Genomic DNA, 27,586 nt, shown 5'->3' with positions numbered 1-27,586 from the left:
ATTTGACATTTCCATGTTTGTAAATGCAAAACTGATAGCAGTTGGTGCATGGGATCATGTGAGCTTGTACAAGTGTGATGTACCTGATGAAGAGGCCAGTGAGCGTCAATTAAAATCCATAAAGCATAAAGAATCTCTATATATATATATGACTTTTCTTTGATTATCGCAGCAACCGGGAATCTGAAAAACTTCAAACTAGGCGCAACTGTTGCTGGTGTCAACAAGAAAGCCGTTGGATGAGCAAGTTTTATTTATTTATCTATTTTTTCCTTTCAAGTTGTCAAGTGGGTCTATCTCTACAGGTAGATAACAGAGTGATAGATTAAGATAGTTCAGTAAATAGGAAGTGACATCACATAAATCACATGGTCCTGCTTTCGATCAAGGGATGGTGACATCCCATAGTGGTTGGATAGCTGATGTTTTGTGACTTAAACCCTCAAACTACAGGCACTGTGCTTGTTCCAACGATTGTAAGAATGAATCCACCAGTTAATCCACACGTCAACAGAAATGAAATTGTTGTACGATGATTTTCCATCTTATAAATGTGAGACAATTCTTGTTTTCTTTCAATTTGATGATTTAAATTAATTTGGGCTTGGACAAACAAATAAAAGAAGCAAATCTAAGATGTCACCTAGGCTCTGCAATTGTGCTACTAATCTAGAAATTAAGCCATTCATGGAAAAAGTAGTTGACAGATTGATCAATAGGAGAACGCAGCCTTTTAAACGCCGTGTCTGTGAGTTCCATTCCTTTTTAATGATTAACGATTTCAAAAGTTTTGTTGTTCGAAGTAGCGGACACACCCAGTCGGAGGCACTGCCTCATCAGGCCTCCTGACGACATGTTCTTCTCTGCTTCAATCTCGCTGAAGTTAAGGGAGCTGGCAAACACCAGCACATCCACCATGGCCATGAGACGAGACAGGAAGGTGACTGCCGTCTCTGAGGACATGCCCTGTGTCGCCTCAATGTTTTCCAGCTCCGTCTGGGGAAAAGAGGAGACAGCACATGCTTGCCAGTTATCCACTGGAAACACTTGAATGTAAACACAGTGAAACGAATTCTCTCTCACAGGAAAGTTGGCAATATAGTACCATCTTCTGTTCAATAGCAGTTAGGAAACTGATGCAACTGGGTCTTTCATGACCACCACAGTCATGGCAATCATTACAACAACAAACATGATAAGCCACCTTGAGAATCATGCTGGCTGAGTGAAATAAATACTTGTATGATGATGTCCGGCAACATGAGGTGTTCTACATGACACACGGAGTACAGCCTGACGATGATATAATGGTAACAGGGGTAGTGACAGTCGTGGTGTGGCCTAGTAGAGGTGTAGAACCCAAAATATATTCATAGGAAATTATACAAACTCAACCTGGGTTCGCACTAACCTAAGTATTCAACTACATCATGTTCAGTATGTCAAAAATGAAATGAAATCTATAGGCAGCATGGCAAGGGTTACAACAAACCAATAGTGCCGTTCACTGTGTCTCTGCTTCGGTGAGCAGGATATGCAGCTCTGTGGAGAGTCGACGAAGTGCAAACATCGAGAGGCTCATCAGAGCAAGTGAGCACAGACATTTAGGGAATAACAGACACACAAGGTGAAGACGAAAGGGCTTGGGTTGGTGCTCTTCTGGTGATTCTCGGGCTCTTTACGCACCTCTCCCCCTGCGCCTCCTCCCCCAGGAACAGGGGTCACTTCCTCTCCCTTTGACCCCCTCTGGGGTCCGGCTCCTCCTGTCTTCTTTAGTGTCGATACAAATGGGGAAAAGCTTAGCAGTTGGACCCCAAAGGACCTTCGGAAAACTCTCTTGAATGCTTTATACTCTGCAGTCTCAAAATGTATCTTTGCATTTAAATTCCTCCTTATCATAGAGCACTTTCTTGTCTGAACCCCCCTATTGATATAGTATTCTAACAATGTTGGAATATCTTAGTATACCTTTAAAGAAAAATGCACACCGACAATTGAATAGCACCAAAAGGGGAACGACAAATAGAAACACCATGGATAGCAAGGACTAGTGAGTCAGTCACAAGGGAAAATTAACAAGAACAAAGTATTAGTAGAATAGAAAAAGAAGAAGAAACCACAACTTACAGTGTTGGCACTACTCTTAGAACTCTGCACATGCAAAAAAACAGACAAAAAAGACAAGAAAATACACAGAATACATAAAACACAGAGAGGAAAAGAAAACAGAAGAATGATTAAAATAAATAGATTGTTAAACTACAAAATTAAATAGATTATTAATTGAAAGGTAAGAAAGATTAAATAAAGATTCAAATATGTCAAAGATGTGTTAAGCTAAAATATAGATGAAAGGAATCCAGGGAATGTTGTTGAAAGTTTAATTGTTTTTTTTAAGTTCATAGTCTAATTAACCATTTTGTAGTCATAAAATTTAACATTTAACATGACCAGTTGAACTTTTGATGTTATAGGTTAAAGCTACAGAGCATGCCATGTTAGATGCAACACTATTTTGTATTTTTAGTCATGCAAGATTAATGCTGCATGGGTGTTGCCATGTTCTTGAAGTCTCCCTTCGCTAACACTTGCGTTGGGCCAGTGAAGCACCTGTTGACCACCAGTTTTCCTTCCTACCACAGAGGGGTGGAATAGAGCCACTTACAGACGGAGAGGTGGCAGCAGACAGCAGCGGCAAGATGCCTCCACAGGCGATGATGATGTTGTCCACCATCTGAGAAATGAGGTGGATGGTGTTGTGGACAAAGATGATGTTTTCATTGCTGTTGACAAAATCCATCACCGATTTGGTGGAGTGGCTGAAAGGGAAGAAACCTCAGAGTTGGACTGATGTTATGAAAATACCCTTTGACAAATGACACATCAAAGGTATCACTATAAAAGTCTAATTTTGCTGGCAAACTCTAAAGAACAAATATGACACAATCTTTGGCAGGAACACATTACTTCTACTAACTGATTCCCTACTGACTCAAAATCCCATCAATCATTGAATTAATCTTCAGAACCGTCTCACGCGCACAGCACCGAGGAGCAAGTTAGCTTTTGAAATAGAATCACTTGCACCAGGTGACGGAAAATATTCAATTTCCTCCACAACACATGCCAAGTAGATTTCAGTGAGCCTCAGACAGCTTGTACATAGTGTTACACCAGTGACACTGCTTGCCATTTTTGTCAAACTTTCCAGAGCTATTACGAGGGACTGCACGGATTTTTCTGAGCAAGAACTCTGCCAGTCAACATCATCACTAGTAAGCAGCAAGAACGACTCAACTGCAGAAATTTTGAACCATCCCTTTAATTTTGCTGCGAGGACAGATGACATAATCATTGTTGTCAAATATAAATTGTGTGCAAATATTGGTACTATGACTCTTCCCACAGTTAACACACTAGGACAGCACAACAACATGAAGCATGAAATGCCACTGCTTGAACCAAGGATGATGCCTCCGTGTAGGCCCTGAGGACGGATCCAAAGGTGCATGTGGAGTCTAAATTTTGAGGATAAAAGCTGCAATTACCAATTTTGAAAGGCGTAACGGAAAAGTCAGAAAACAATTACTGCTGGTAAGGAGTAATAAGTAATAATTCAACATTTTTTTGAAGTCCTGAAAAGAAGGCGAAAGCGCTGGTAACACTACCTAATGGTGTTACAGCCCTCTCACTCACCTCCTCCACACGTGTACGTCCGTCTCTAAAGCAAACAGCAGGTCAGTCAGCAGCCTCTGGTGCATGGGAGACCACTTGAATTCTGGGATGCGGAACATGGTGGTGCGTGGACCGGGGCTGAACTGCCTGCGCTGTTCCTCCGTCATGGGCATGCCTCTGAAACCCAGATCTACACGCAGATCCCGCTCCAACTGGGCTGCACTGCGACCATGAAGGGCCTGGAAGGATGCAAAGAGCATCTCTAACTATTCTAATCCTAAAGTTAAAAACCGTATAAATTGAAAGTAATAACATTAAAATTCACTAGATAAATTAAAACCCTCTGAGGCCCCTCATTCTTCGCTATTCACTCTGACCACACTAATCAACACAAAGCCAATCACACTCAGGAAACGATGGGCCGAGGATTAGCAAGGCAATTATGGGACTGAAGGTTCTTCTATTCAATCACCAAACAGTGAGCTATATCTAGTTGGGAAAGCTAGAGAAGCACTTCCCAACCAATAGGGTGCCTTTGATCAAGGGTCTTTAACCTCCTACTTTAGTGGGGTGAAGGTGCACTGGGCAGTTTCCCCAGGAACAGTTCCACCTTACAAGCACAGACATAAGAGATTACGTCCAGTCAAAGCCTCCCAGGTGTGCTAGGTTTTTATTGAAAGACACATGAAAACATGAAAATTTGGGGGATCCAGCCCCTCAGATCAGTCTGAGCAAATTCCCCCCAGTTAAAAAGACAAATAAACAAACCTGAGTCGTTGCCGTAGTTTGGATCTTCTTAGTGTCCTTGTCTTTGCCATCATCTGATCTCTCAGTATCAGATGTCATACTGGCTGTGTCTCCCCCAGCCTTAAGCCCTGCAGCCTCTCCCTCAGCCCCAGATGTGCCCTCAACCTCAGGCAAATCTGCTCTTGAGGCTCCCTGCATCTGATTTTGGCTTTCAGCCTCAGCAATTGAGCTGATGTCAGCAAGAGGGCTCTGGATTTTAAAGGGCCCATCCTCTGGAAGTTCCCCTGGAGTGTGGCTCTGAGTCTGTGTTAAATCAGAGCCGCAGCTTGTCATGTGGGCCAGAAGGCTGAGGTCATCACTGGCACTGCTGGTGGAGTGAGCTGGGACTGGGCCGGATGGAGTGGGCTGGTCTGGACTCTGCAATCCCAGGGTGTCTGTGGCTGCCAGAGCTGGAAGCAGCTTCTCATCAACCTAGAAAAGACAGGTAATAAGAAATCAGGACAGGTCTGGGGTAGGGATCTACCAAAAATCCAAACACATATAATAACATAATGGAAATGTATTTCTTCTATTAAAAGTAGTAGTATATTTGGAAAAAAAGATCCTAACCCTATTGACATACGAAGGACTACAACCCCTCAGAGACTTTCACATTGAGGATGAGGGGGCATCATGTGCGGCAGCTAGCGAGACAAAAGCCTGAAATAGTGCCGGATTTCTTTCAATCCCCCATCATACACGTAAAATAGAGATTAGAAGCTGCAAGGTTACATTTTCCTCCTTGCAAAAAAAAAAAAAAAAAAAAAAAAGCCCAGCCAGAACTCCACTGAAAAAGACTGTAATTTACAATCACCCAGCAGTTCCTTTGACAGCCTACCTTACTGAACAGAAATCCGTTGTTGCTCGGGACACTGTCTTTCTCATCAGCCAGAGTTATGAGTGGACCCATGTTCCCATCATCCTCCAGGTTGACTCCTGAGAGCCCCAGACTTGACCCTATCCCGACCCCTGATACTGGCGTGTCATCTTTAGGCGTCAGATTCCCATTTAAGTTTTGAACTACGGCACAGTAAGCACTGTCCAGGAGAGAATCCACCTCTACAAGAGGTCCGTTCTCCATCCCTCCCCCGCCAACCCCTCCACTACCAAGGCCTTCTGGAGACAGGTCCAAGTCATCCAGCTTCACCTCTGTGGCCTCCACCTTCTCTGCTTTAATGTCCACCAGCAGGTCATGGACTTCTACCCTCACCCCAGGACCAGCACTCTGCTCCCCAGGTGTCAGGGCTTCTCCATTGGGCCTCTTCACAGCTCCTTCTGCCAGGAGGTTGCGTGAATCTCCACCAGCTCCTTCGCTATATTCTGCCTCACTTTCTGGTGTCTGTGTCTGGGAGTTGTCATCAATCTCCAGGTTGCCGTTGACAACAGGGGCGGGTGTAGCAGAAAGGCCTGAGATGGTGGACACGGATCCTTTCTTCCCTTTCTTCATGTTTTCTTCCTCCTGACGCTGGTACTCCTCATACATCTTAGCCAAGTACTCCTTGTGGGCTTCATAGGTCACCTGTGACAGATTTCAGGGATATAATTGGTGATGTGATCATAACAGCAGCGCTAACAATAGTTAACCCTCACATCAATTACTCCTCCACGAGGTGAAGTCCTTATGAGACTCATTGATCATCTGTACCAAAGGCTGGATGGATCAAAGTGGGACACCACTCTAAATGGGCTATTAGACCATCATCCATAATACCGTCTGTTTTTTGTACAAACATGAGAAAGTGGCTGAATTAAACTTCCCAAACTGAATAATGAACTCAATGGTGTTATTGAAAATTATATAGCTGATCATTATTTATCATTATACCAGCAGGGTACTCATTACTAGCCTTTAAGGTCGATTAAATACTCCATAAACGAAAACAATTCAAGTTTTTCTGCATTTTAACCGCGAGAGTGAAATTACCACTACCTATGAATTAATACCATTGGTAACATGTTTCAATTTTATGGAAACATGTTTCAAACAAAATTATAAGCCATCACAGTAAGGCAATTGATCATACTTAAATCGCCTCAAACAGCAACAACATAATCTACGACTTGTCTGTGAGCATCAGAGAAATTTATATCTATTATTTGTGTGTGTGTGTGTGTGTGTGTGTGTGTGTGTGTGTGTGTGTGTGTGTGTGTGTGTGTGTGTGTGTGTGTGTGTGTGTGTGTGTGTGTATCCACGAGTATTACAAGTCTCTATCTTGCCTCTCCATGATTTATGAATCCTAAACTGCTTTGCATCAAACTCCAACCTGCTGGCTGCATTTTTCATTCAACAAGTCATTCAGGGTGCCAACAGTATCAGACACTTTAACTGAATGATTTCTCAGACCTTTTTCAAGATAATTTGTTTGCCTTGGTTCTTTTTTTGTTTTTTGTTTTACAAAAGAGACACATTTTTGGACAAATATATTTTGAGGTGATCCATACTACTGTACATTCTGAAGAGCTTGATTCATTTGGACTAAAAGAAGTTAATAGATGGATCAGGGAAATTAGCTCAAAGACCTCACAAAATCAAACTGAGGATTATTTGATGACTTTTGTAACTTCATATTAAAGACAAATGGATCTGTAGACACCCTGTTATTACAACAGTGAGAGAATGTGAGGTTCTCTTGTTAAGAAACTGAACAAGTTAATTTCTGGAACATGTAATGTCGTGCAGTTGCATAACTCTCTAGTCTGCTAAGGCTGCTCTTCATGAGACATTCTGTATCGCTGTCTCCTCATTCCTGGATTTCTTTCTATTAGTTTGTTGAGCATCCAAAATGATGAGTGCAGAAAAATGCTTTATACGTTTTCTATATCTGTTTTTTACTGTGGGTGCATCTGTCCATTCTAGCAGAAGTCTGATCGAAACAGCAGGTTGAATAAACCATGCAGGAAAGAGATGTATATGCATTAATGATGGGTTTAAAATTCTGACCTTTGAGTGAGCGATGGACAGTGTGTCGACCCACACCCTCCACCCGCCCCATTCGTATTTGATAGCATGGTAGAGCAGGATCCTGAAGATGTTGTACACCATCTCCGTTATTTTCTGCTCCTCCGGGTTCTTGGGGTTGATGTATCCGAGGGAGAACATCCAGTCCTGCCACACAGAGCACTGCAACAAGCAGCTGATACACAACACAAACACAACGTGTGAGCATCAACACGGTGAGGACGATAACGATCATTGTGAGAATCAAAGGACAGGGCGACACATAAATCTGTTCATTTTGTGTACTCTTACCGCCGGTTTTCACGACTGTTACTGAAGAGCTTTATCATGTCGGAAAGAAAGAGTCTTCTGACTTCCATCAGCTCAGTGCTGGGAGTGGAGTTCTTCAGGAGGGTGGCCACTACCTTTAGGATCACTGGGTGGGAGGTAAAGAAGGGACAATGAGAGGAGGGAGTTAAGGAGAGAAAGATGAGAGGCAGAGGGTTTCTGGGTTCTGTTTATTTTCTCACATTATAACAATACTGCATTAGCCAGGGTCAAACAAAGACAAACAAATTTGAACTTGAGTGTTTTGCGCTTACTGGGATTTTGGATCTTGATGGTGGAGTCGGGCTCAGGGTGTGGTTTGTGAACCACCTGAGTACAGACCTGCTCTGTCAGAATCTGCACAGACAGGAGAGTAACAGGAGTTAATCAAATGCCACAACAATCACTGGAGGTATGACGCTACATGGGCATGCTTCATGAGGTTGCTATGGTAACGCAGTATCTTGCCAGATCACTTACCTCATATAGAGTGTTGTAGGTGGTGATGGAGACAGTGTTGGTGTGCATCATCAGCCTTTCCCCCAGTAGTGTGAACAGACTGTGTGTGTGCATGATCTCTACCTTCCTCCTGCAGGGAAACACACACACACACACACACACACACACACACACACACACACACACACACACACACACACACACACACACACACACACACTGAGCTTGACATTCATAACAGAACTAATGATAGTCGAAAGTGACATTGATTGTCACTGGACTGATGACGTTATGATATCGACGGGGGGCACCATGTGGTCCTGTCAATTATGATGGACCCAGAGAGAATGAGAAATGAATCCCAACTAGATGAATTGCGAAGAGCTGGGTGATGTTCATATGGCTGCAAATGATCAATTTGAGAATTAACCTTGCCAGTGGGCACAGTGTTTGCCTCCAATACTTATTTTTATTGAGAAATGCCGTTTTTTTTCTGCTGAATTTAAGGAATTAAAGGACTAAATTCATCATCTTTTTTATATGAAGTCTGGATTTTTTTTGGTCATAAGCTACAGTTTAGTAATGATTACTCTTGTCAGTTTGAAAAAATGAAATTTTGAGCCGACACAGGAAATCTTTAACAAGGGACATGATTATTTATTGAAGTCCACAGACACTTGGTTCCCCATTAGAAGTGCTGCTGAGCTACACCTTCATTTATATGAAATCTATCTATTCATTACATCTTCTATCAACTGACAAATAAGATATTTCTGAGTTCTCCTGCAGGAAGCTGTATATTAGTCTACCTCTGTACCACTTTCGGGCTATTATGGTGCAATATTCGGCTGCCAGCTGTGAAATATTGTCCAAATAATGTTTCAGTGGGTGTGGTAATACAATCTGTTACAACACTACAGTACGACATACTGACAGCTTGTAATTATCATCAAATGTTGGAAAACCTGTCCAGAGGAAATTTGTTTACATGATGTTAGAGGCTTCATTAACTTTCATTGCTCTAATTTGTCAACACAGTTGATCCCCAAATAATAGTTTTTTTTTTTACATTATTTACGCCACCTAAATTTTTTTTTTTTACCTTAGGCAGTTCACCGCTGATTATCATTACGAAATTCAAGGACACATATTGGACTAGAAAAAGGGGGTGTTCAAAACACAAGTCACTTCTGTGTCTAAAAACTAGACTAAATATATTGAACTTGTCATAAACAAACTGACTAAAATGAGACTAAAATTCATGATAATCAAATGACTGAAATGTGACTAAAACGAATGCATTCTGCTCAAAAGACAAAACCTGAAGAGAAACTAAGTCTTAACAAAAACAGATCAAGATTAATCTTAACTAAAACTGGACTAATATAGTTTTCTTTCACTGAGAGTAAATGCACTGACTTTAATGAACTTAAAAAAAACTTCAAACTTTTGGCAGGTAATGTGAAAGGTAAGGTGATGAATTATATTCATTGATGACATTCAAAACATTTTCAAAGCTAGCTTAACTAACTCCCTTAGCGTGTGTGTGTGTGTGTGTGCGTGTGTGCGCAGTATAGACAAAGAGTTCAACGGATTTAAAACTTTTACTGAATAAGTACATAAAATTTAGTTTCATGAGGAAATGAGAGGGGAATTTAAAGAGGCAGCCCTTGGGGGTGTTTGGCTCCAGCAGGTGTTAAGTAGGTGGGGGACCGAAGGTGCAGGCCTCAGGTGTACTGCTGCAGCCTCCTCCCATGTCATGCAGTGAGAGCTTTGTAAGTCACATGGGATAAATAAATCCCCCAGCATTCACTGTTGCCCCTCAATGTTCCACCCCCTGCCAGTGCACACTGTCAAAATGATTATTCCGCCTGGAAATGATGAGGACATTACATTCACATAAACACACACGACCAAATATCCTCCTTCTGAGGAGAGAGAGAGAGAGAGAGAGAGAGAGAGAAAGAGAGAGAGAGAGAGAGAGAGAGAGACTGCACTGCTGTGGTTTTTCACTTGTTACTGCAGTGTTTTCTGACTCTCTAACCTAAATGCTAATCTCTATGCTGATGCAACATTTGCGTTTAAGTTGGGGCAAACAAGATCTCCCTCCTTTCAATGAAACACAATTTACTAAACAAGTCAAACCAACTGCAGCAATGTATAGACAGACAAAAATGTACTGACTTGTGCCCGAGGTGCTTGAGGAAATAGCCGAGGACTTTGAGGGCCTGAACCCGGATACTCTCACTCTTAGAGGCCAGGAGCTTGCAAATCACCCTGTGAAACAACAAAGACACAGCCACACTGAGTAGGAGCAAAGATAAACAAAGACGACAACAGCAGCAGCTTCAAACTGATGCGAGTCAAAGTAAATGTCCTGAAAGTTAAAGTTCACAGCAAGTAGGCAGACTGCCTGAAGCATTTTCTTCTTCTAAGGACAGTTTGCAACAAGCTCTCTTGAACCAAAAACATGTAAACATTTTCAGAGCAGAGCAACCAAGAAGATTTCCATTTGCAGATCAAATAATAAAGATAAATGATAAGGATGTTGATTTGCATAATACAAACACGACTCTTACAACTGTAATTATAAATCAGGAAGTCACAATTTCTCTCCTTGTAAAATCTACATTTGTTCACGTCTTTGAATATCTGACACACAATAACAATAAGGGAATGAGCATCTAATTATATTACTTTGAATAATTAAAGAGGTCTCAGGTGTATGAGATCTGCTCTTATTCGTTCATCTAAGGTTTTTTTTTTTGTGTTCAAACCTATTTGGTCAATCAGCAAGTGGATGTGTATTTTTCCAATTACATGTGTATTAGTTTGTAATAAAATGCTCAAAAATCCAAAACTGTTTTCTGATATTGAAATTTTAGTATTAAAAGCGTTTTAACTGTAACATCTCGAGAATGTTTCAGGGATTTTGCTGCATGCTTGATCAATCGTCTACTGCCTCAACCAACATTTGTAAAATGTTGTCCTGCCTTTGGGAAGAACATTTTAGGAACGAAATAAATAGTTCCCATCAAAAACATTGCCAGAAAAAATGCATTTAGAATTCCAAGAACATTTTCAAAACAAATGCCTTCTAGCTGGATTGTTGTTGTTTACATCAGTCAATAAAAATTAGAGTGATGTTGTCAAACATAACAACATAACAAAAAGATGGCATTACCAGCATATGAATTCTCGAGGCCTGAGCCCAAAAAGTTTTAAGGTGGAAAGTGACTCTGATCTTTGACCACCAAAATCTAATCAGTTCACTCTTGAGACCAAGCGAATTGGACAAAAACTCCCTGGTAAACATCCTTATCAGCGGAATCCAGTGTTGCACTCACCTTATTCCATTTCTCTGGTCAAATGCCGGGATCATGGACGCTGGGTGTTCAGACATGAGAGCCACCAACAGCTGCAGCACATCGTGGATGTTCTCATCCTGCAGAGAAGAGAAAACATGTATACAAATATAAAATATAATAATATATGAATAAAGATGGTGGAGCATGTCTGGTGGTGCAGACGATCACAGGGTTAAGAGGACAAAGCGGATTGTAGGGGTGGACAGCAGCAAGTGGATTTTGAGCAAAAATAGATTTAATTGTTACAAAAGAGAACATTCTGTTCAGTTCATTGTTGTGCCATTTTTCATACTGTCACAGGGCTGAAGCTGACTCACACTCATAGAAGCACACCATAACTCTAGCCTACAAATTATCATGCTCATTTTGTTACCCCGTCTCCCTTTTTCTGGCCTTGTGGTGTTTACTTGAACACAAGAGCAAACATTTACCTCATGCATGGTCAATAGGTAGTTGAGTATGCTCTGTAGTTCGTCCTCCTTCACGCCCCGGTCCTGTGGAAAACAGACACGGCATCTTTGCCTAAAACCTTAATGATGCTTGGTTGTTTCAACAGACCTCAGATGACTTCATTAATTCTGTCCTTGGTTGTTGCATTTTAACTGTGAAGCACGAACCACCTCAGGTAAATGTGAATGTAGGAACACACAAACAAAAACAACCAGTGTGTTTCATATGGGCTGCTGATCTTAACGTCATTCTGCAGACACACACACACACACACACATTTGGGATTAAACCAGATAGCCCCTGGAGGAAGAAAAACAACATATGATGTAAACAAATCTTTTCTATAGACTGTCTCTGTGACCCTGCAGATTCAGTGTCTGCTACTACCTTCAGTATGAGCTGCTTGAGGAAGAGTAACATGAAGGCTCGGAGTGAGATGATCTCTTTTTGGGATGGTCGTGGTCCATCTAAACACACAAAACAGAAGTAATTTCCTGTTAAAAAGCCATTATCATACAGGATATTGATCAGCAAAATAAATCTGCGGCTCAGTCTGTGTGACCTTGGCAATTACAATTTTAGTCGTCTCTTACATGCCAACACAGAAACACAGCACAACTTTACACAGCTAGTCACCAATACTACCAAAAATGTATAATTTGCCTCTCAAGTACTCACAAATGAGTGTTGAGAACACAAAAACGTTCTCCTCCTCCCTGCATCACTTCTCTTTTTCTCTATAGAGCAAGAAAAGCCAGCCACTTATATTTAGCTCAAAGCTAAAGGTGACTGATGGCTACCAGCTGTCCATAAATATTAACAAATTCTAAAGTGCATCATCCCATATAATCCACGTCTTCACTAGAGAGTTTGTAAACTGACATCTTTGGGCAGGTTTAATAGAAAGGTGGGGTTGGGGGCATTGGCTTCACTCTGAATATACAGTACGTGACTGGCTCTTTCTGCATTGTGGAATCACAAAGAAATGATGCAAGAGGGAGCAAACATCATTGTGAGCACAAGAAACTTATTTTCAGTAGTTGAAAGATAGGAGATTTCATAGTAATAGTAATCTAACTGATGAGGAATGGTGATTGGCTGGGATGATAATCCAGTTTAATCTCCTGTATCAATTTTAAGACTCCGGCACCTGATCAGTTGTTTGCTCTCGTGGGCTCAAAATAAATGCTCAAGCTGAAAACACAAACGCATACGACACACTACACAAGCAATTTTTCACTTCTGGTATGATGTCACCGCAGCTTTCTCAATAGTCTGATGTACACCCCTGAATTTATTACCTTACCTTTAGGAGCAACAAATAAAATACTATTAATCTTGGCTCGTTTTGACATCTGGATGCATTTTACAGAGGCTTCAAAACTGTGTGACTCAGAAGCAATTTAAAAATGTTTCTCAGATGTTGGCATTGCATTTCCATTGATGGAATTGAATTTCATTCATCTTTTTAGGTGTTTCATGTGTGTGGCAGACACACTAGAAGCTCATGACTCTAAAAGTAAATCAGCTCAAAAGGTCTGCCAAATAAATCATGGAATGTTTTACATACAAAATATTCTAAAAGATGCATAGTTTGGGATTTCTCTCGGGATAATCTATTTCTACTTATCGATCCGAGCCTCCAAAAGCCAAATCTGAATTTCTCTCCTTGTCATTCCTCGTTAACAAATACTCAACACTGCCTGTTCATGTGAAAATGGTACGTCCTCAACAGAGTTTTGTTGAACAATAACCATTTATGGTGCACAACTTGTGTGCATTTTTTACAGCATGCTTGCTGTGTCAGGAGATTTGGAATTGACCTTATTTTATAAAAGCTACAAAGCCAGAGAGCTGCATGAGCAAACAGTATTTATCGTAATAAAAGCAACCTAATCCACTCAAAACAATTCTGAACAGTAGCTGCTTAGCCAGCAGACACTAAGAGAAACATAAAAGAAAGAATAGAAGAAAAAAAGAAAACATAGACCTTTTTCCTACAATTTTTTTGTCACGCTGTGCTGGTCTTGATTCAAATGAGCGTGGACGTGTCTCGGTCTGTTCACCTGCTCTTCAAGAAGCCAAACGATGTCACCGAAGCATTCCCTGGTGATCAATCATTCTTATCTGTCAAGCTGGGACATGTTGGTAGAATGGTGACACCCGCCATCCATCATGGTTATGCAGCAGCTTGGTGTCAAATGTGTACACAGGCGGATCAAGTGAATGTGTTTGGATTACAACCTTCGCTTTAAGGGTCTTTTGTTCACATAGGTTTGAATCCGGCTTTTAATTAAATGGCTTCTCGTGCGCCGCTTTAGAACATGACAAATGTGTTGTTTTGTTCTGTTGGATAACGACTTGTGACAAGGCTCAGAGCATGTCTTCCATGTCACATACAGGTTGTCAAGACTTGGAGTTGCTGGAAACAAATGACACAATTTTTTTTTTTTTTGGTAACACTGCTTCATCTTCACATTTATATACAGAAGAAGTTAGAACAGCACTACAGGAGGGAATGCAGGTTTCCAGGATACTGGCTCCTGCTATACATGGCATGGCATAATCATGGCATGTTAGCTTTTGATACTCCTGCTAACAGACTATAATCTAAAACGTGAGTTAAAACTAGTTTTACATCTAGCATTTCTTTTATTAAGCCTTAGCTCCATGTCAAATGTCATCACTCTAACCCTGTTTTTCACCTTGTTAAGGTTTAGTTGACTTAAAGTCTGATCATTTTAGTCTTCTTTTTTTGCTTGAAAAGGAAACCTCAACTATTTAATCGACAGTTACAGAACAAAAACTGGCCTTGATTTCTGGTGACCTTTAATGTGCCTCCTATGCTTTTTTTGACAGATGAGTTTGATTTAGTTTTAGCAGTTTGGGCATTTTTAGTCTAGTTTTCATCTACAAATTTTACCTCTAGTTAAAACATAAAACATAATCTCCTTGGCCAAGGTAGCCTAATAAAACTGACAATATTTCAAGTAATATGTTTAAAGTAGGTTTTTGTTTCACACGATAGATGTCATTTTAACTTGGTTCCCCAGTTCAAACTAAATGCATCATTCTGCAACTAGCAACTAAGACCGAGGCGCTTTTTATCAGGTAGCAACACCAAACGGATGTCATGTTTATAGACCTGCATGACTTTGGTCACCAGACCTAAAGAAGGGGCAAGGTACTAACACACAGACACACAAGATAAATATGCAACAGATTTATAATAATGACTTCTGTCTGGAGCATAACTGAATACACTTTCACACCCAGAGCTCTCTCTGTATGTAAAACATATCAGTCAATTATTATGGAGATTAATTCCATCAATGCATATCAAACACTTAAGAGTACAGCCCAGTATGCACACGTGCAGACTTCCAAAGCACAGCCAGCATATCCCTTAGCTTTGAAATACCATTAGTATGTGTCTGAGGCTAATTGCTACTGTTATCAGCACTTCTTTATGAGCCCAAATCCCAACAGTCAAACAGCAATATCGCCCAACAGAAAGGAAGTCAGGCAGCCACTTGATTACCAATTCCAAAAGCTCCCTTGGATCTGCCAATCAAATCTGTCTGTTGCTATGGCAACATGGGATGCCTACTCACAGTCAGTAGACGGTCCAAGGCAAAGGAAGAAGTTGATTAAACTGAAAAGCCTGAGCCGACATTTCTAAAGTCCCAACAGCAGCCGCAGTAACACCGTTTGCTCCTCAATTACAAAGGTCGTAAAAATATCACATCTGATCTGGCAATACGCTTGAAGAGATTCAGAACTACAATTCTTTTCCTTTTCCTGAGGACAACTAGCTCATATTTGTGCTTTGAAACACAGTGAAGACAAACAGAAGCACAAAAGGTTGTGTCATTTAAGTACAAATGAAGAAAAACAAAATTTCTATTCACACACACACATCACATTATTATTATTATTATTGTTATTATTACTGTTATATTATTATTATTATTGGGTGGCACGGTGGTGCAGTGGTCAGCACTGTCGCCTCACAGCAAGAAGGTTCCAAGTTTGTGCCCCTGCTTCAGCACAGGATCTTTCTGTGTGAGTCTCCATGTTCTCCCTGTTCCTGTGTGGGTTCTCTCTGGTACTCCAGCTTCCTCCCACAGTCCAAAGACATCAAGAGAGGACGAGGCTGATTGATACTCTAAATTGACTGTAGGTGTGACTGTGAGTGTGAATGGTTGTCTGTCTCTTTGTGTTGGTCCTGTGATGGACTGGTGACCTGTCCAGGGTGAACCCTGCTTCTCGCCTGAAAGCTGCTGGGATAGGCTCCAGCCCCCCCCCCCCCCCCCCCCGCGACCCTTAACAGGATAAATGGTAGAAAATTGATGGATGGATTATTATTATTATTATCATTATAATTCTACAGCAACAAGTAATTTAAAATGTGAAAGAGAGTCTGAACTGAGCATTTTAAACCTCTTAAAGCATTACAATTGAAAGCTCATCTTTTTAAGAACTAATCACAGTGCGTGGGGGAAATCCATGCATTAAAAGCAATCCCTGGTGCTTTATGTACCGGGAGCTACGAGACGTTGAGTAAAAATCAAGACAAAGACATTCAGCGTTTCTAACAACAGTGCAGCAGCTGCGTGAGTTAAAGAAAACATCCTTCTCTTGAAAAAAAAAAAAATCAAGACATACACAAGTCACTAACAGAAATACACAATTAAGTGTTTACTGCTTTATGATGCTGTAAAAAAAGACAGCAAAGCCATTTTGTAATATTAAGTGTATGATAGTTTTTCTCATATCTTTCAAAGAATGGTGCAAAACTCTTCAGTGGAGTATCTTGCTACAGCAGACACTGTCACGTCAACATTACAGCCACACAAGCAGGAAACCAAGAAATCTGAGGTGAGCTACAATAAATGGTTGCATTAAGAAATAACATGCATTCAGTAGTGAGATACTTCTGGTATTTGACTGATTGGTCACATGTTGCACTTACTAAGTGTTGTTTTTTATTGCTCTTGCTTGAGTGTGTATGCAAATTTTTACCAAAACACTTCTATTATCATGCATTTGAGGAATCTGTTCAACATCTGGTTGTGTGTGTCAACACTAGAATGACTGCCAATGGACATGATTTGAGACAACATAACATGTATCTAAGTAAAGAACCTGAGATACTCAAAGATTCATATTTTTGCCAAGCCAATTTCCATGACTATTTCAAAATATTCTGTCTTTATTTATTTTGCAAAAACTTTTCCCGATGTGGAATTTGCTGTTTTCAAATACCCTGACTTTCCCGTGACGTGACTTTATGAACCCTGATCCCTAACTTGTCATTCTCACTTCTCTTCGAATCACTAGCTCCGAGACACCTTTTCATCAATGGCCAATTAAATAAACACGTCTCTCTTTCTGTTTTGTCCAAGCACCAAAGACATTATATTATTATTTCCATCTGTATAATTAAGGTTATACTTTCATTCAAGGCTGCAAGGTGGTGCAGTGGTCAGCACTGTCGCCTCACAGCAGGAAAGTTCTGGGTTCGAGCCCCGGCTCCGGCACAGGATCTTTCTATGTGGAGTCTGCATGTTCTCCCTGTTCCTGTGTGGGTTTTCTCTGGTACTCCAGCTTCCTCCCACAGTCCAAAGACATCAAGAGAGGACGAGGCTGATTGATACTCTAAATTGACTGTAGGTGTGACTGTGAGTGTGAATGGTTGTCTGTCTCTATGTGTTGGCCCTGCGATGGACTGGTGACCCGTCCAGGGTGAACCCCGCCTCTCACCTGAAGGCAGTTAGGGTAGGCTCCACTCCTTATCCTTATAAGGATAAGCAGTAGAAGATGGATGGATGGACTTTCATTCAATTGTCTGATTTTGACTGAATGAAATCCTGAATAAAGGTGAGTTAGCACATGTCTCATCTGATAGCACGAACTCAGAACAGATTCGGACCGAGAGGACAAAGGAGGGATCCCCTCACAGCGTGAATACTTTAATTTGAGTTTGCTTTCGTGTCTGATTTATAACCATCTCAGCACTGGTTTCCTCTGGTTGCTCTGATTTCCTCTCACAGCTAAGAGAATTATAAAGGTCAGGTGAACTGGGAGAATAGGTGCGAATTGACTGTTAAAAGTACTACAGCCCTCTGCCCTCCCTCTTAACAGAAGGATGAATGCAGGGCTTCCAGTAGAATATAAAACACCATGTTTGCGTCTTTTAAAAGACAACTTGGTGTGTCACCTTTTTATGTCTGTTTACAGCCTGCTTCTGGGGAAAGTTTTAAAAATAATGCAGTTGATTACAAGTATGATGATGTATTAAAAGAGGCTACATTGGTATACAATCTTAACCTTCAAGTCTAACTAAAAATTTGTATGTTATCATATTTTCCACGCTTTTAAATATCGTATCTATTGCTGATGATTTGCAATTAAAGGTTGTGGCTCTCACATCTTTTTTAGTTTATTCACCTTTTTTAAATAATGCTGCAAGAAAGCTGCGTCAGACATTCAAAATTAACCGACCTTTTAGTTTGTTGACAGGGATGTTTCTAATGGCTTCTGTAAATGGTTAATAATGTTAATAATATTAGGGGAAGATAAATGTGTCAAACTCCTCTCAGATTTGTCAAGTGGCATTTGAGATAGCCAGGATGGATCAGGAGGACAAACAATATGAGATGGTGTGTGTTCTTTTTTATTGCTTTATGTATTTATATATATAAAAAAACTACTACAAATGTAAAGATGCTGTAAAAAGTGGTTCGAGTGGTGTTTTACTGTTTTGTTTTTTTTTCCATCTGTTTTCTGACATTAAGTGTGCTAACTTTGAGCGTGTGAGCACCTACCAAGACCTTTGGGGGTGATTCCACTGCACTCCAGCGGGTTGATGGCCCAGTAGTAGTACTTGAGGGTGTGCATTAGCTGCAGGACGGTGCCTACACGGCGGATGGTGGTGTAAATGGTGGCGGTGCCGATGAACTCTGATGACAGGTATGTGTAGAGCGAAAGCTGGACCTGTACACACACACATGCATGCACACACGTGCACACACACACAGAAGTATTCACACATAAAAGGTCAACATACAAATATCAAGTGGCACACGCCTGCTGGGGAGAAATAAATTGCCTGTGTGTGCAAATCATGTTCAAACAAAAGGCAATTTTATTACAAGAAGAAAGCCAAGAGGTATAAAGAAGAAACCTCCCTCCAGCAAACACACTTATGTTCTCTGCTTTGCGTTATTTTTGATGTTTCGGTGCCTGAAGACATCAAGCTTCACACAGCGCTGACATTAAATAGGACGCTCTTCTTTTCGCTCCCTCCTTCCGTGCCTCCTTCTGTTCCCTTTTCCCTCTCTCCATATTCTGCTAACTGATTGCCTCCATTGCCCAAACACAGATTTAACTCAGCTGCACACCCACAAATCTCTGAGCTCATTACAGTGACCACGACACTAAGGACAAGCCTTAACGAGGTATCCCTGTTTAACTGGATGAAATTAGCGGAGTGCTTTGGCCTGACCATACCACATCAAAGCTTGTCTAGAATAGAGAGAGAGAGAGAGAGAGAGAGAGAGAGAGAGAGAGAGAGAGAGAGAGAGAGAGAGAGAGCGCTCAGCTTAAATGGCCGTCATTACATTATATTTCACACATTTAACTGATGTGTTTATCCGCTGCGAGTTCAGCTGCAGCAAAGCCGGAAATTCCTTGATCATAGTGCAATAGAGTCTAATTTCAACGTGATAAGGGGAATTGTTACAAGAGCCGGAGGATGAGATTTTTATTTTCAAGACTCCTGAATATTACTGAAGCTATTCTTGCCAATAATGATGGTGATGACAGTGTACAAAGAAGTTGGAAGTAATACAGCTCAGTCGGGAGCAGAATGGTACCAGGGAATGAGTATTAAATGGTAGAAGGGTTGGGTTTTTTCTTTGGTGTTGCTGCTGAGCATGTTTACTGTGGATGTTGTTGTTATTAAGACCCTCCTGAAATGTGATAACCTTTACTGGTAATTCACTATTATTTTCAATGCTGGCATTCAATTAAAGCTCGAAATCCAATAGGCAATCACCAACTGCTGCCAATTTAAAATGTTGCATGTTGACGTGTCAACTAAGATCGATATGTTTATTTTGTTCTTGATTTGGTCTTTTACAACCTCCTAATCCTCACGAGTCATTACTCCACAGCAGCAGCAACTCCAACCACTCAGTCGTGTATCTACATCTTAACTCTAATGTGCCCCTGAGACCAGCACTGCTGTGCCGAGGAGCCAATCACCACTGAGGGTCAGAGGGGTGGAGACAAGGAGTCAGGAAGTTTTGGAAATAATGGAGGTAAGAGCTGACTGGCCCCTGTGAGAAAGCCAGAAACACTCATGTCTAGTTCAGTGTGAGAAGCAAAGAGCAACTAACCATCTCTTTGTTGTCGTGGGCTCTTTTCAAATGTCACTTTTTCCTCTGTTTCCTTCACATGATATTCTGTAGCTACTCTGCGTGATGTGGCAGCTCCTTCTTCCACATCCTTAGTTTTACTTTAGTGGAAGGAAAAGACCACTAGCATGTGGGTGTCTCCTCTCTCACGGCTTGTGTCCTCTCTCGTCTCAGCTGTCCTTGCATTCAGACCCTCCTGTTAACTATTACAACTATTAGCAAATCATGTCACCTCCCATCTATTTCTCTTTCTGTGTCTCATGTCTGTTCTGAATTTATCGCTAATTAAATATCTTATTCAGATGATCAGCTTCTCTTGTTCAGAGCAAGGTCATAAAAAACAAGCACGCCTACACACACACACACACACACACACACACACACACACACACACACTCAGTAGACACACACAGATCTAAAGACCTTGGCAGGAGTGTGTATCCAGATGGCAGCATTGAAGAGGACATGGTCACAGAGCTGTTTGAGGAGTGGCGCTCCATGAGGTAAACCATCCAGATACTTGGCGAAGGACAGGAACTGCTCCAGAACCGCCCTGGTGATGTGGACTCTTGATGACTGGACAAAAGATAAGAAATACGAGCCCGCCAAAATGACCATGAAAACCCTTTTTGTTTTTAATCCACATTGTTTTCACTCTGTAGCCACAATAATGTCTTCATATATACAAACAGTATTTGGCAAATCTTAACCATTTATATTTTTCTCTGGCGTTATGACTAGAACCTAACCAATAAGTATCAGTTTTACTAAACCCACCAGCCTGTTAAGAGTTGCCATGGTAGCTGATTGAAATAAAACACACAAGCTGAATGTGAAGGGGGCTACAGACAGGCATAAACCACCAGATTCTTCTTGCAATCTACAGTGAGTCCACATGTGAGTATTTCCAGTAGAAGCATCAACAATCTTTGTTAAGACGCTGTCATTCTACAGGTAGTCTGAAACTAATGAAAATGTAAAAAATTAATGTTTCTGCCCGCCTTTTTCCCCCTTGTTGGCCTGTACTCCACCTTTTTTACCAGGTTTCCTGAAAATCAGCCAAGTTACATGTGAATTTCATGTAATTCTACTAACGGACATATAGAAATATCAGCAATGACCTGTAATAGCAAAATAACCAGCATGGTGGAGGTAATAAAACTGCTGAATGTGTACTGCCTGAAATACACGTCTGTGTGATACAGCTATTATTTTCCTGTTTGCAGTCTTCCAAGTATATTTAATGTCAGAACTGTCTTTAAAACACAAACATCAAAATCTGTTTAAAAATGTTTAGTGTGATCACTTCACTGTATTTGCAATGAGAGGCTGAGGATTGGTTTTATCATAACACTTAAAAATAAACCTACCAAAAGGATGCAGCGTCAATGTGCCCTGTGTATTTTTAAGAGATAGCCTTGAAAACGTCAACGAGTTCAAGCTGAAAGACCAAGCCTACTCTCTCATATTTGTCCTGCAAATAAATAAAAATAGCATCTAATACAAACTTTTTGTGTTAAGGTTTTTCACTGACCTTCTCCAACAGGTATCCAATCACCAGGAAGCCCTTCCCTCCCAGCATTTGTTCCTGCATAGCCACAGAGCTCTTCAACAGCTCCACCAGGAAAGCCAAGAGAGTAGCACTGCAAAAATACACATTTCACACATATATCAGTGTAAATGTACTACACTGGTGGTTACAGTCAGCAAGAATTGGCAGGATTTCCCCCTCCCGGGTGTCACCTCACCACACCAGCATTCACCTTACCCATTTATTTGTTTAGATAGTGATATTTCTTATCGTCGTCTCCCTGCAGCTTACATGATGGGGACATGCTGACTGATACTAGATCTAACTGCAGAAAGGCTGAAGCTGAATCATGCTGATGATCTCCAAGTGAGAAGAACGCACATTTTAAAAGCATCGCTCCAGGGAAAAAACACATAACTCTTCCTCCGCTCACTCGTACGTACCCTGCACTCTATAATCATTTTTTCTAGCCTCTAGTATAATTATCTAAGGTTGGTCTTTCAGGTAGAAGATTGTTTTCGAACATTATTTCGAGTGTCCTTTTCATGTATTTTCACTTTCCTGGATTCATTCCAGGATAAACGAAAGTAATGTCTTTGAAAAACGTTGAGGAGCCTGTTCTGTACGATGCTGCAGGCAGCATCCCCTCACCAGACTGTGGTGTCCACAGTGCTGTCGTTGAGCTGTTTGTAGTCCAGCTGGGCGAAGAGGGGGAAGAGAACCTGGATGCCTCCAATGGAGTGAATGGCACTGTGAATGGAATGGGTTACAATGGCCTTCACATCCTGGGGAACACAAACACATAGAATTTATGTAAAAACCACACTTGGACAGTAGATTTAATCTTAATATGGGATGTTTGGAAGTGATAAAAAGAACATGTTCATTGTGATTGTAACATTGCATTTTCTTGCATTCGTGTAATATAGACAGCTGTTTGGATCTTGGTGGGAAAAGCACTGTGTATAGGATCCTTGTTAGCTGCTTGATGCTGCCTCAACTGCACTGGCAGACTTCAGGAACGATTTTCAAATTCTTGTTTTCTTTTTTAAGGCCAGAGAGGAGTTGGCCCCTCCTTATAGTTTACTCCATTTAACCCTGCTATGAACTAGCACACAGTCTAAGGTCTGCTGGTAAAGCCTTGCTAGCTGCTACAGGGACTAGGCTAAAAACCAAATGCAACAAGGATATCTACGCCCCTCGACTTTGGAAAGACTGCCTGAAGAGATCAGACAGTCCTCTATTCTGTCTCACTTCTATGGTTTACATGTCTCCATTCTCTTTCATATTTATTCATTTATATTGATTGTTTGTATATATTGAAAGTTCTGAAGAACTTAAATCAATGAAAAAATTCCTGGACAATTTAACTAATATTACTAACGCTCTGAACAGAACATACAAAATGATCTCTATTAACTAAAATACAATAGCTATATAAGCACAAGACAATGATTCACTTGTTGGCTTTGTAAATGTGAATAATAGCTACTGCTGCCTGACTTGCTGGTGCATTTGTGCACAAAGGAAACATGATGAGATAGAAAAGAAAACCATCAAAGCAAACTTAGGTCCCACCAACCTTGGGTGAAGGACATTTGGAAAAAAAGAATTATGTCAATTTTGAGAGTTTTTTTGTGTTTCTGTTCAGTTCGGGGTGAGGGAACAAATCTCTCTTTCATGAGGTGCACATTTTCTTTGCTTTAAATAACATCAGTGTGGCCCTGCAGTAATAATATCCATATCTGCAGTCAAGCAGCGTACAAATGAAGGCCTGCGACAAACTTGGCTGCTAATCCGTCTAAACTGCCACTTGATTTCTCCACAATCATCGATAATCGGAATCATTAAACAAATCTGGACATTTGCGAGGAAAAGCCACTGAGATGAATCCAGCGACACGAACCTGCAGCATGAGCGCGTGTGGCGAGTGGACAAAGATGGAGGGATTTTCCCTGGGTGATGACTCCAGGCAGAGCTGCGCATCTGTGGCCTTGGCATTGTAGGTGAAGGAAATGGAGCTGGCAAGCTTGCCATCATATAGCACCTGCTTGTGGTGCTCCGCCAGGTGGATGTCACTCTCGGACTTAAACTTGAACGTGCTCTGCAGAGGTAGAGAAGAAGGGATGCAGTTAGAGATTGTGTAAGAAGGACAACGGATTTGTCCGATAAGTGTCAGGGCACGTGTGTGTGTGTGTTTAAGTTGCACACCCAAAATGGAATCTGCTTAATTGTATCTTAAGCTTGTGTGTAAACAACACGACATTAGCTTAATGAACACAGCAGTAAACAGGCCACTAATTTAATTAGTCCAGAAAATGAGACACAGAGATTGAGCAGGTGTGTGGGGGAGATGCACCAAATTTATCATCTCACTTGATGAGAGTAACGTACAAAAAAAAAAAGAATTAAAAATCACAAAGTACCTGGTTGAGATCAGAAATCTCCTTTAACCAAATATTCCATCCTCATACAGAAATATTAACCAATTTCTTTTGTCCATGCAGAAATTGTAGGTTGCACTTGCGCGTGTGTTCTATTTCTATAACCATCTATGCAGGTCTGTAGGTTCACGTATCCTGCAGCGACGCTGATACACACACAACCCCACAGATAAAAGGCCACCGAGTTGCTCTGCTACCCTTTTCAGCAGCTCCAGAGGAGGGGCCCTCTTGCCTCCGAGCATCTGGGTCCCCAGGTGCCATGCTCAGCCTGACTGCACAGGAAAGCCAGAGGCTGCTCATAGACCTGCAGGCCTGTCTTGTTCTGAACCTTTCATCTAAGGTTCACTGTAGAAAAGGTGCCCCGAGCGCTTTTAATCGTGCAGCACAAAATTTCATACTGAAGCAAACAGCACCTTGCACAATGAACACATCTGTGTAAAATGATGTGTATCATCCTTATCCTTGTCTAAGGGCCAACAGCAAATCTTTTCTAGACCTGATTTCACCTTAACTCTCTCCTTTCCTTCCATTAATGATCAGAATCAATTTAGACTCAGACAGTACAAACATTTGAGAGTAGTTCTAATTACAGAATAATCTGTATTTGCACACTTATGCACACACTTGTTCTCTCCAACAAAATAGTAATTAAAAGCAATTACATGTTACACGCCAATTATGATTTTTTTTTTTTTGCTTTGTTTTGCTTAAGTGAAAAACTGAGCAGGTGCCCTGATAATAAAAAACAAATCTATTACACAGCTGTGCTATAAAGCTAATCCATTTAAAGAAACCTAGATTACTGCAGCCATGTGAAGGAATAATCAATCACACATAAATAAATTGCTTCAGTTTATTTTAGTGAAAACCCTGCACACACACAAAAAACCCACACTGAATAGCCTGAAGGTGAAATTAATATACTTATCAAAAGGCAGCTTATTTGACCTGTCAGCCATTTTTTTGGCGGTGCATTTACGAAGTCTGTTGTGTACCTCTGTGCGTGTGTATACACATACAGTAGATGCTGAATGAGAAAACTGAAAGGAGCTTTGCTGACTGAAATATTGCTGGATTTACAGAAGTATTCAACTGGAGAACCACGAGCGAAAGGAAGCGAAAATGTTTACATGCACGCTTTAGCTACACTGAAACTGGTGCACGTGTCTGATTACACAACTAAACCTGAAGAATCATAAGTAACAACACCTGCATGCCTCACATAAGCAGGAGCAGCAACCTTTCCGTTGAACCTAAGGGTTTCTGCACCTGCACAGCTTGTAAACATAGGTGAATGGCCTTCAAGGATTTTTTAATGAACACATTTTGGCAATTTTTTGGAGAAGTTTGGAGAAGTCTTGATTGAAACATAAAATTTGTTTAAGCGAAGACACATTAAGGTATGAGGCAACCAACGTCATGTCAGTGAGGACTGATAACTTAATGGAAAAAAAATAATCAATAATGACATGATAATTCCTGACAAATACACACAAAATACACAGAGAGCCAGACAATACAGTCATCCAGAAAAACTCAGGCACTGCATTAATTGCGTCACGGCCAGATTGTTGGCAGTGCTCTGCCATGAGAACATCTGGACTCCTGATGAAGAGTGTAACACACTCAACAATGCACGAGGGACAGCACATACTGAGAAAAAAAAACCCAAAAAACTAGAGCTTTCTTTCAACCAAACTGAACAATAAGATGTCATGTTCCATCGTCTTCTGTCATTAAGGAGGTACTGAACTCCACACACATACACACATTCAGTACACACAGCGTGTTGGCCATCATGAGCCACACCGAGTGTGAAGACCTTGAACACCCTGACTGTGCTGAAGGCTTGTTTAGCAGAGCGAGCAAGTGTCTGTCTGCTTTTTTTCTGCTCATTACTGAACAGTAACACTGACAGGAGCTGAGACCAAGAGGCTACACACACACATGCACACACACTATATACATAATGACAGCTCTCCTCTATCCATTAGCCAGTAGTCAAAAAGTAGCTTGTAACAGAAACACAACAACATCAGCATGAAGTCATGAGAACAAGAGCCAGTCGTGTGCTGAGTGAAGCTGAATCCCACTAACATTCTCCTTTAGCTGCCTGAAAAACCTGCGTGTGCACTCATCATTACAAAACCAGTACCGAGTCCTGTGGCTTCGAAACAACCGAGCCATTAAATGGTCTCTTCTGGGCATCTGAGAAGCCCGATCTACACCATGCAGAGATGCAATCATCTGACTGATCAGCCTCAAGAAACAGTGGGCTGTGACAGAGAGGGGAATCAGTATTCATGGCAGAAACATGGCTAACCCTGAGCATCAGAGCACTAGGAGGAGGATGTGAGAACTCTTTTCAGACTGAGCCGTATGTGCGATCACGTCAGCCAGAGACTTTGTGGGAAGGAAGGCGTGAACTGTCGTTTTTGGGTCAAGCGCTCATGTAGATGTGTGTGGCGCATGATGATGATGGGCTCCCCTATCAGTCTAACTTTATCAAGTTCCATTAATAAAAGTAAACAAGCAAAATAGCAGCATCTGTTCACACTCAGATATTCCTACAGTCTTACCTTGTTGAAAGCTTTGGACACTTATAAACAAACTGTACGTGGCCTGAATGAGGTGCATGAGTGTGCCAATACAGGCAGCAAACAGCTGGTGAGGTGTTGCAGCATCTAAGCTGGCACCGATAACCAGTCAGATAGGCAGAGATGGTGATTCCTACAGTGCTAAACACCCGGTATTCTGAAGCCTCATTTGAAGAAGTTTTATCACCACAGCAACACCAAGTTTTACATCTAAACTTGTGGTTTAAAGGCAAACTTCTAATTTATACTGTGTTAAGTGATTTAATCCATTTAAAAACTTGAAATGAACTTGAAAGAGGCACTTAAATTGCTGGTTATCTGAATTCTGTCTCGCTCTTCACTCATCAAAACATGTCTTGCAGCTGCACAACATTATGATTTACTGTTCAGAACTTGAAAATGTGCTCCTCCTGAAACGGAACTGGAAAAGAACATCAGTTGAGCCGACAGGAGCAGAAAATGAGAAACGTTCCTGCACCTATTAGATTACCCCATAAAGACAGCTCAGCCTGTCAAAAGACTGGATTCAGACAATAAAATTTGTGGCGAGTGTGAAGTTGTGTGTACATTTTCATCTCCTTGGCCTTT

The 27,586-nt window shown here is 41.1% G+C and overlaps 1 protein-coding gene across 19 annotated transcripts in view; it reads right to left on the bottom strand.

Annotated features, from left to right (window-relative positions):
• Positions 1-27,586, bottom strand: part of nbeaa (neurobeachin a) — a 95,945-nt gene that overhangs the window by 25,022 nt on the left and 43,337 nt on the right. For 13 of the 19 annotated variants that reach the window (XM_086225709.1, XM_086225712.1, XM_086225713.1 and 10 more), the window contains exons 9-28: positions 23,864-24,061; positions 22,609-22,742; positions 21,961-22,069; positions 20,850-21,002; positions 18,834-19,002; positions 12,391-12,470; positions 11,985-12,047; positions 11,533-11,630; positions 10,370-10,462; positions 8,207-8,315; positions 8,002-8,083; positions 7,712-7,835; positions 7,403-7,595; positions 5,300-5,980; positions 4,444-4,893; positions 3,697-3,914; positions 2,666-2,819; positions 2,128-2,151; positions 1,687-1,770; positions 816-996 (exon numbers count right to left, since the gene is read on the bottom strand). In XM_086225709.1, coding sequence (XP_086081835.1) covers positions 816-996; positions 1,687-1,770; positions 2,128-2,151; positions 2,666-2,819; positions 3,697-3,914; positions 4,444-4,893; positions 5,300-5,980; positions 7,403-7,595; positions 7,712-7,835; positions 8,002-8,083; positions 8,207-8,315; positions 10,370-10,462; positions 11,533-11,630; positions 11,985-12,047; positions 12,391-12,470; positions 18,834-19,002; positions 20,850-21,002; positions 21,961-22,069; positions 22,609-22,742; positions 23,864-24,061 — 3,397 coding nt within the window. The remainder of the gene's footprint in view (positions 1-815; positions 997-1,686; positions 1,771-2,127; positions 2,152-2,665; positions 2,820-3,696; positions 3,915-4,443; positions 4,894-5,299; positions 5,981-7,402; positions 7,596-7,711; positions 7,836-8,001; positions 8,084-8,206; positions 8,316-10,369; positions 10,463-11,532; positions 11,631-11,984; positions 12,048-12,390; positions 12,471-18,833; positions 19,003-20,849; positions 21,003-21,960; positions 22,070-22,608; positions 22,743-23,863; positions 24,062-27,586) is intronic. The other 6 variants (XM_086225716.1, XM_086225720.1, XM_086225717.1 and 3 more) reach the window with 2 other exon arrangements.

The sequence above is a fragment of the Aulostomus chinensis genome, chromosome 15, assembly GCF_037954235.1.
Source record: "Aulostomus chinensis isolate RoL2024-O1b breed Wild chromosome 15, RoL_Achi_v1.0, whole genome shotgun sequence".
Taxonomy (NCBI): Eukaryota; Metazoa; Chordata; class Actinopteri; order Syngnathiformes; family Aulostomidae; genus Aulostomus; species Aulostomus chinensis.
Note: the sequence above shows the minus strand (reverse complement) of the source record. Positions and strands in the feature narration are given on the sequence as shown.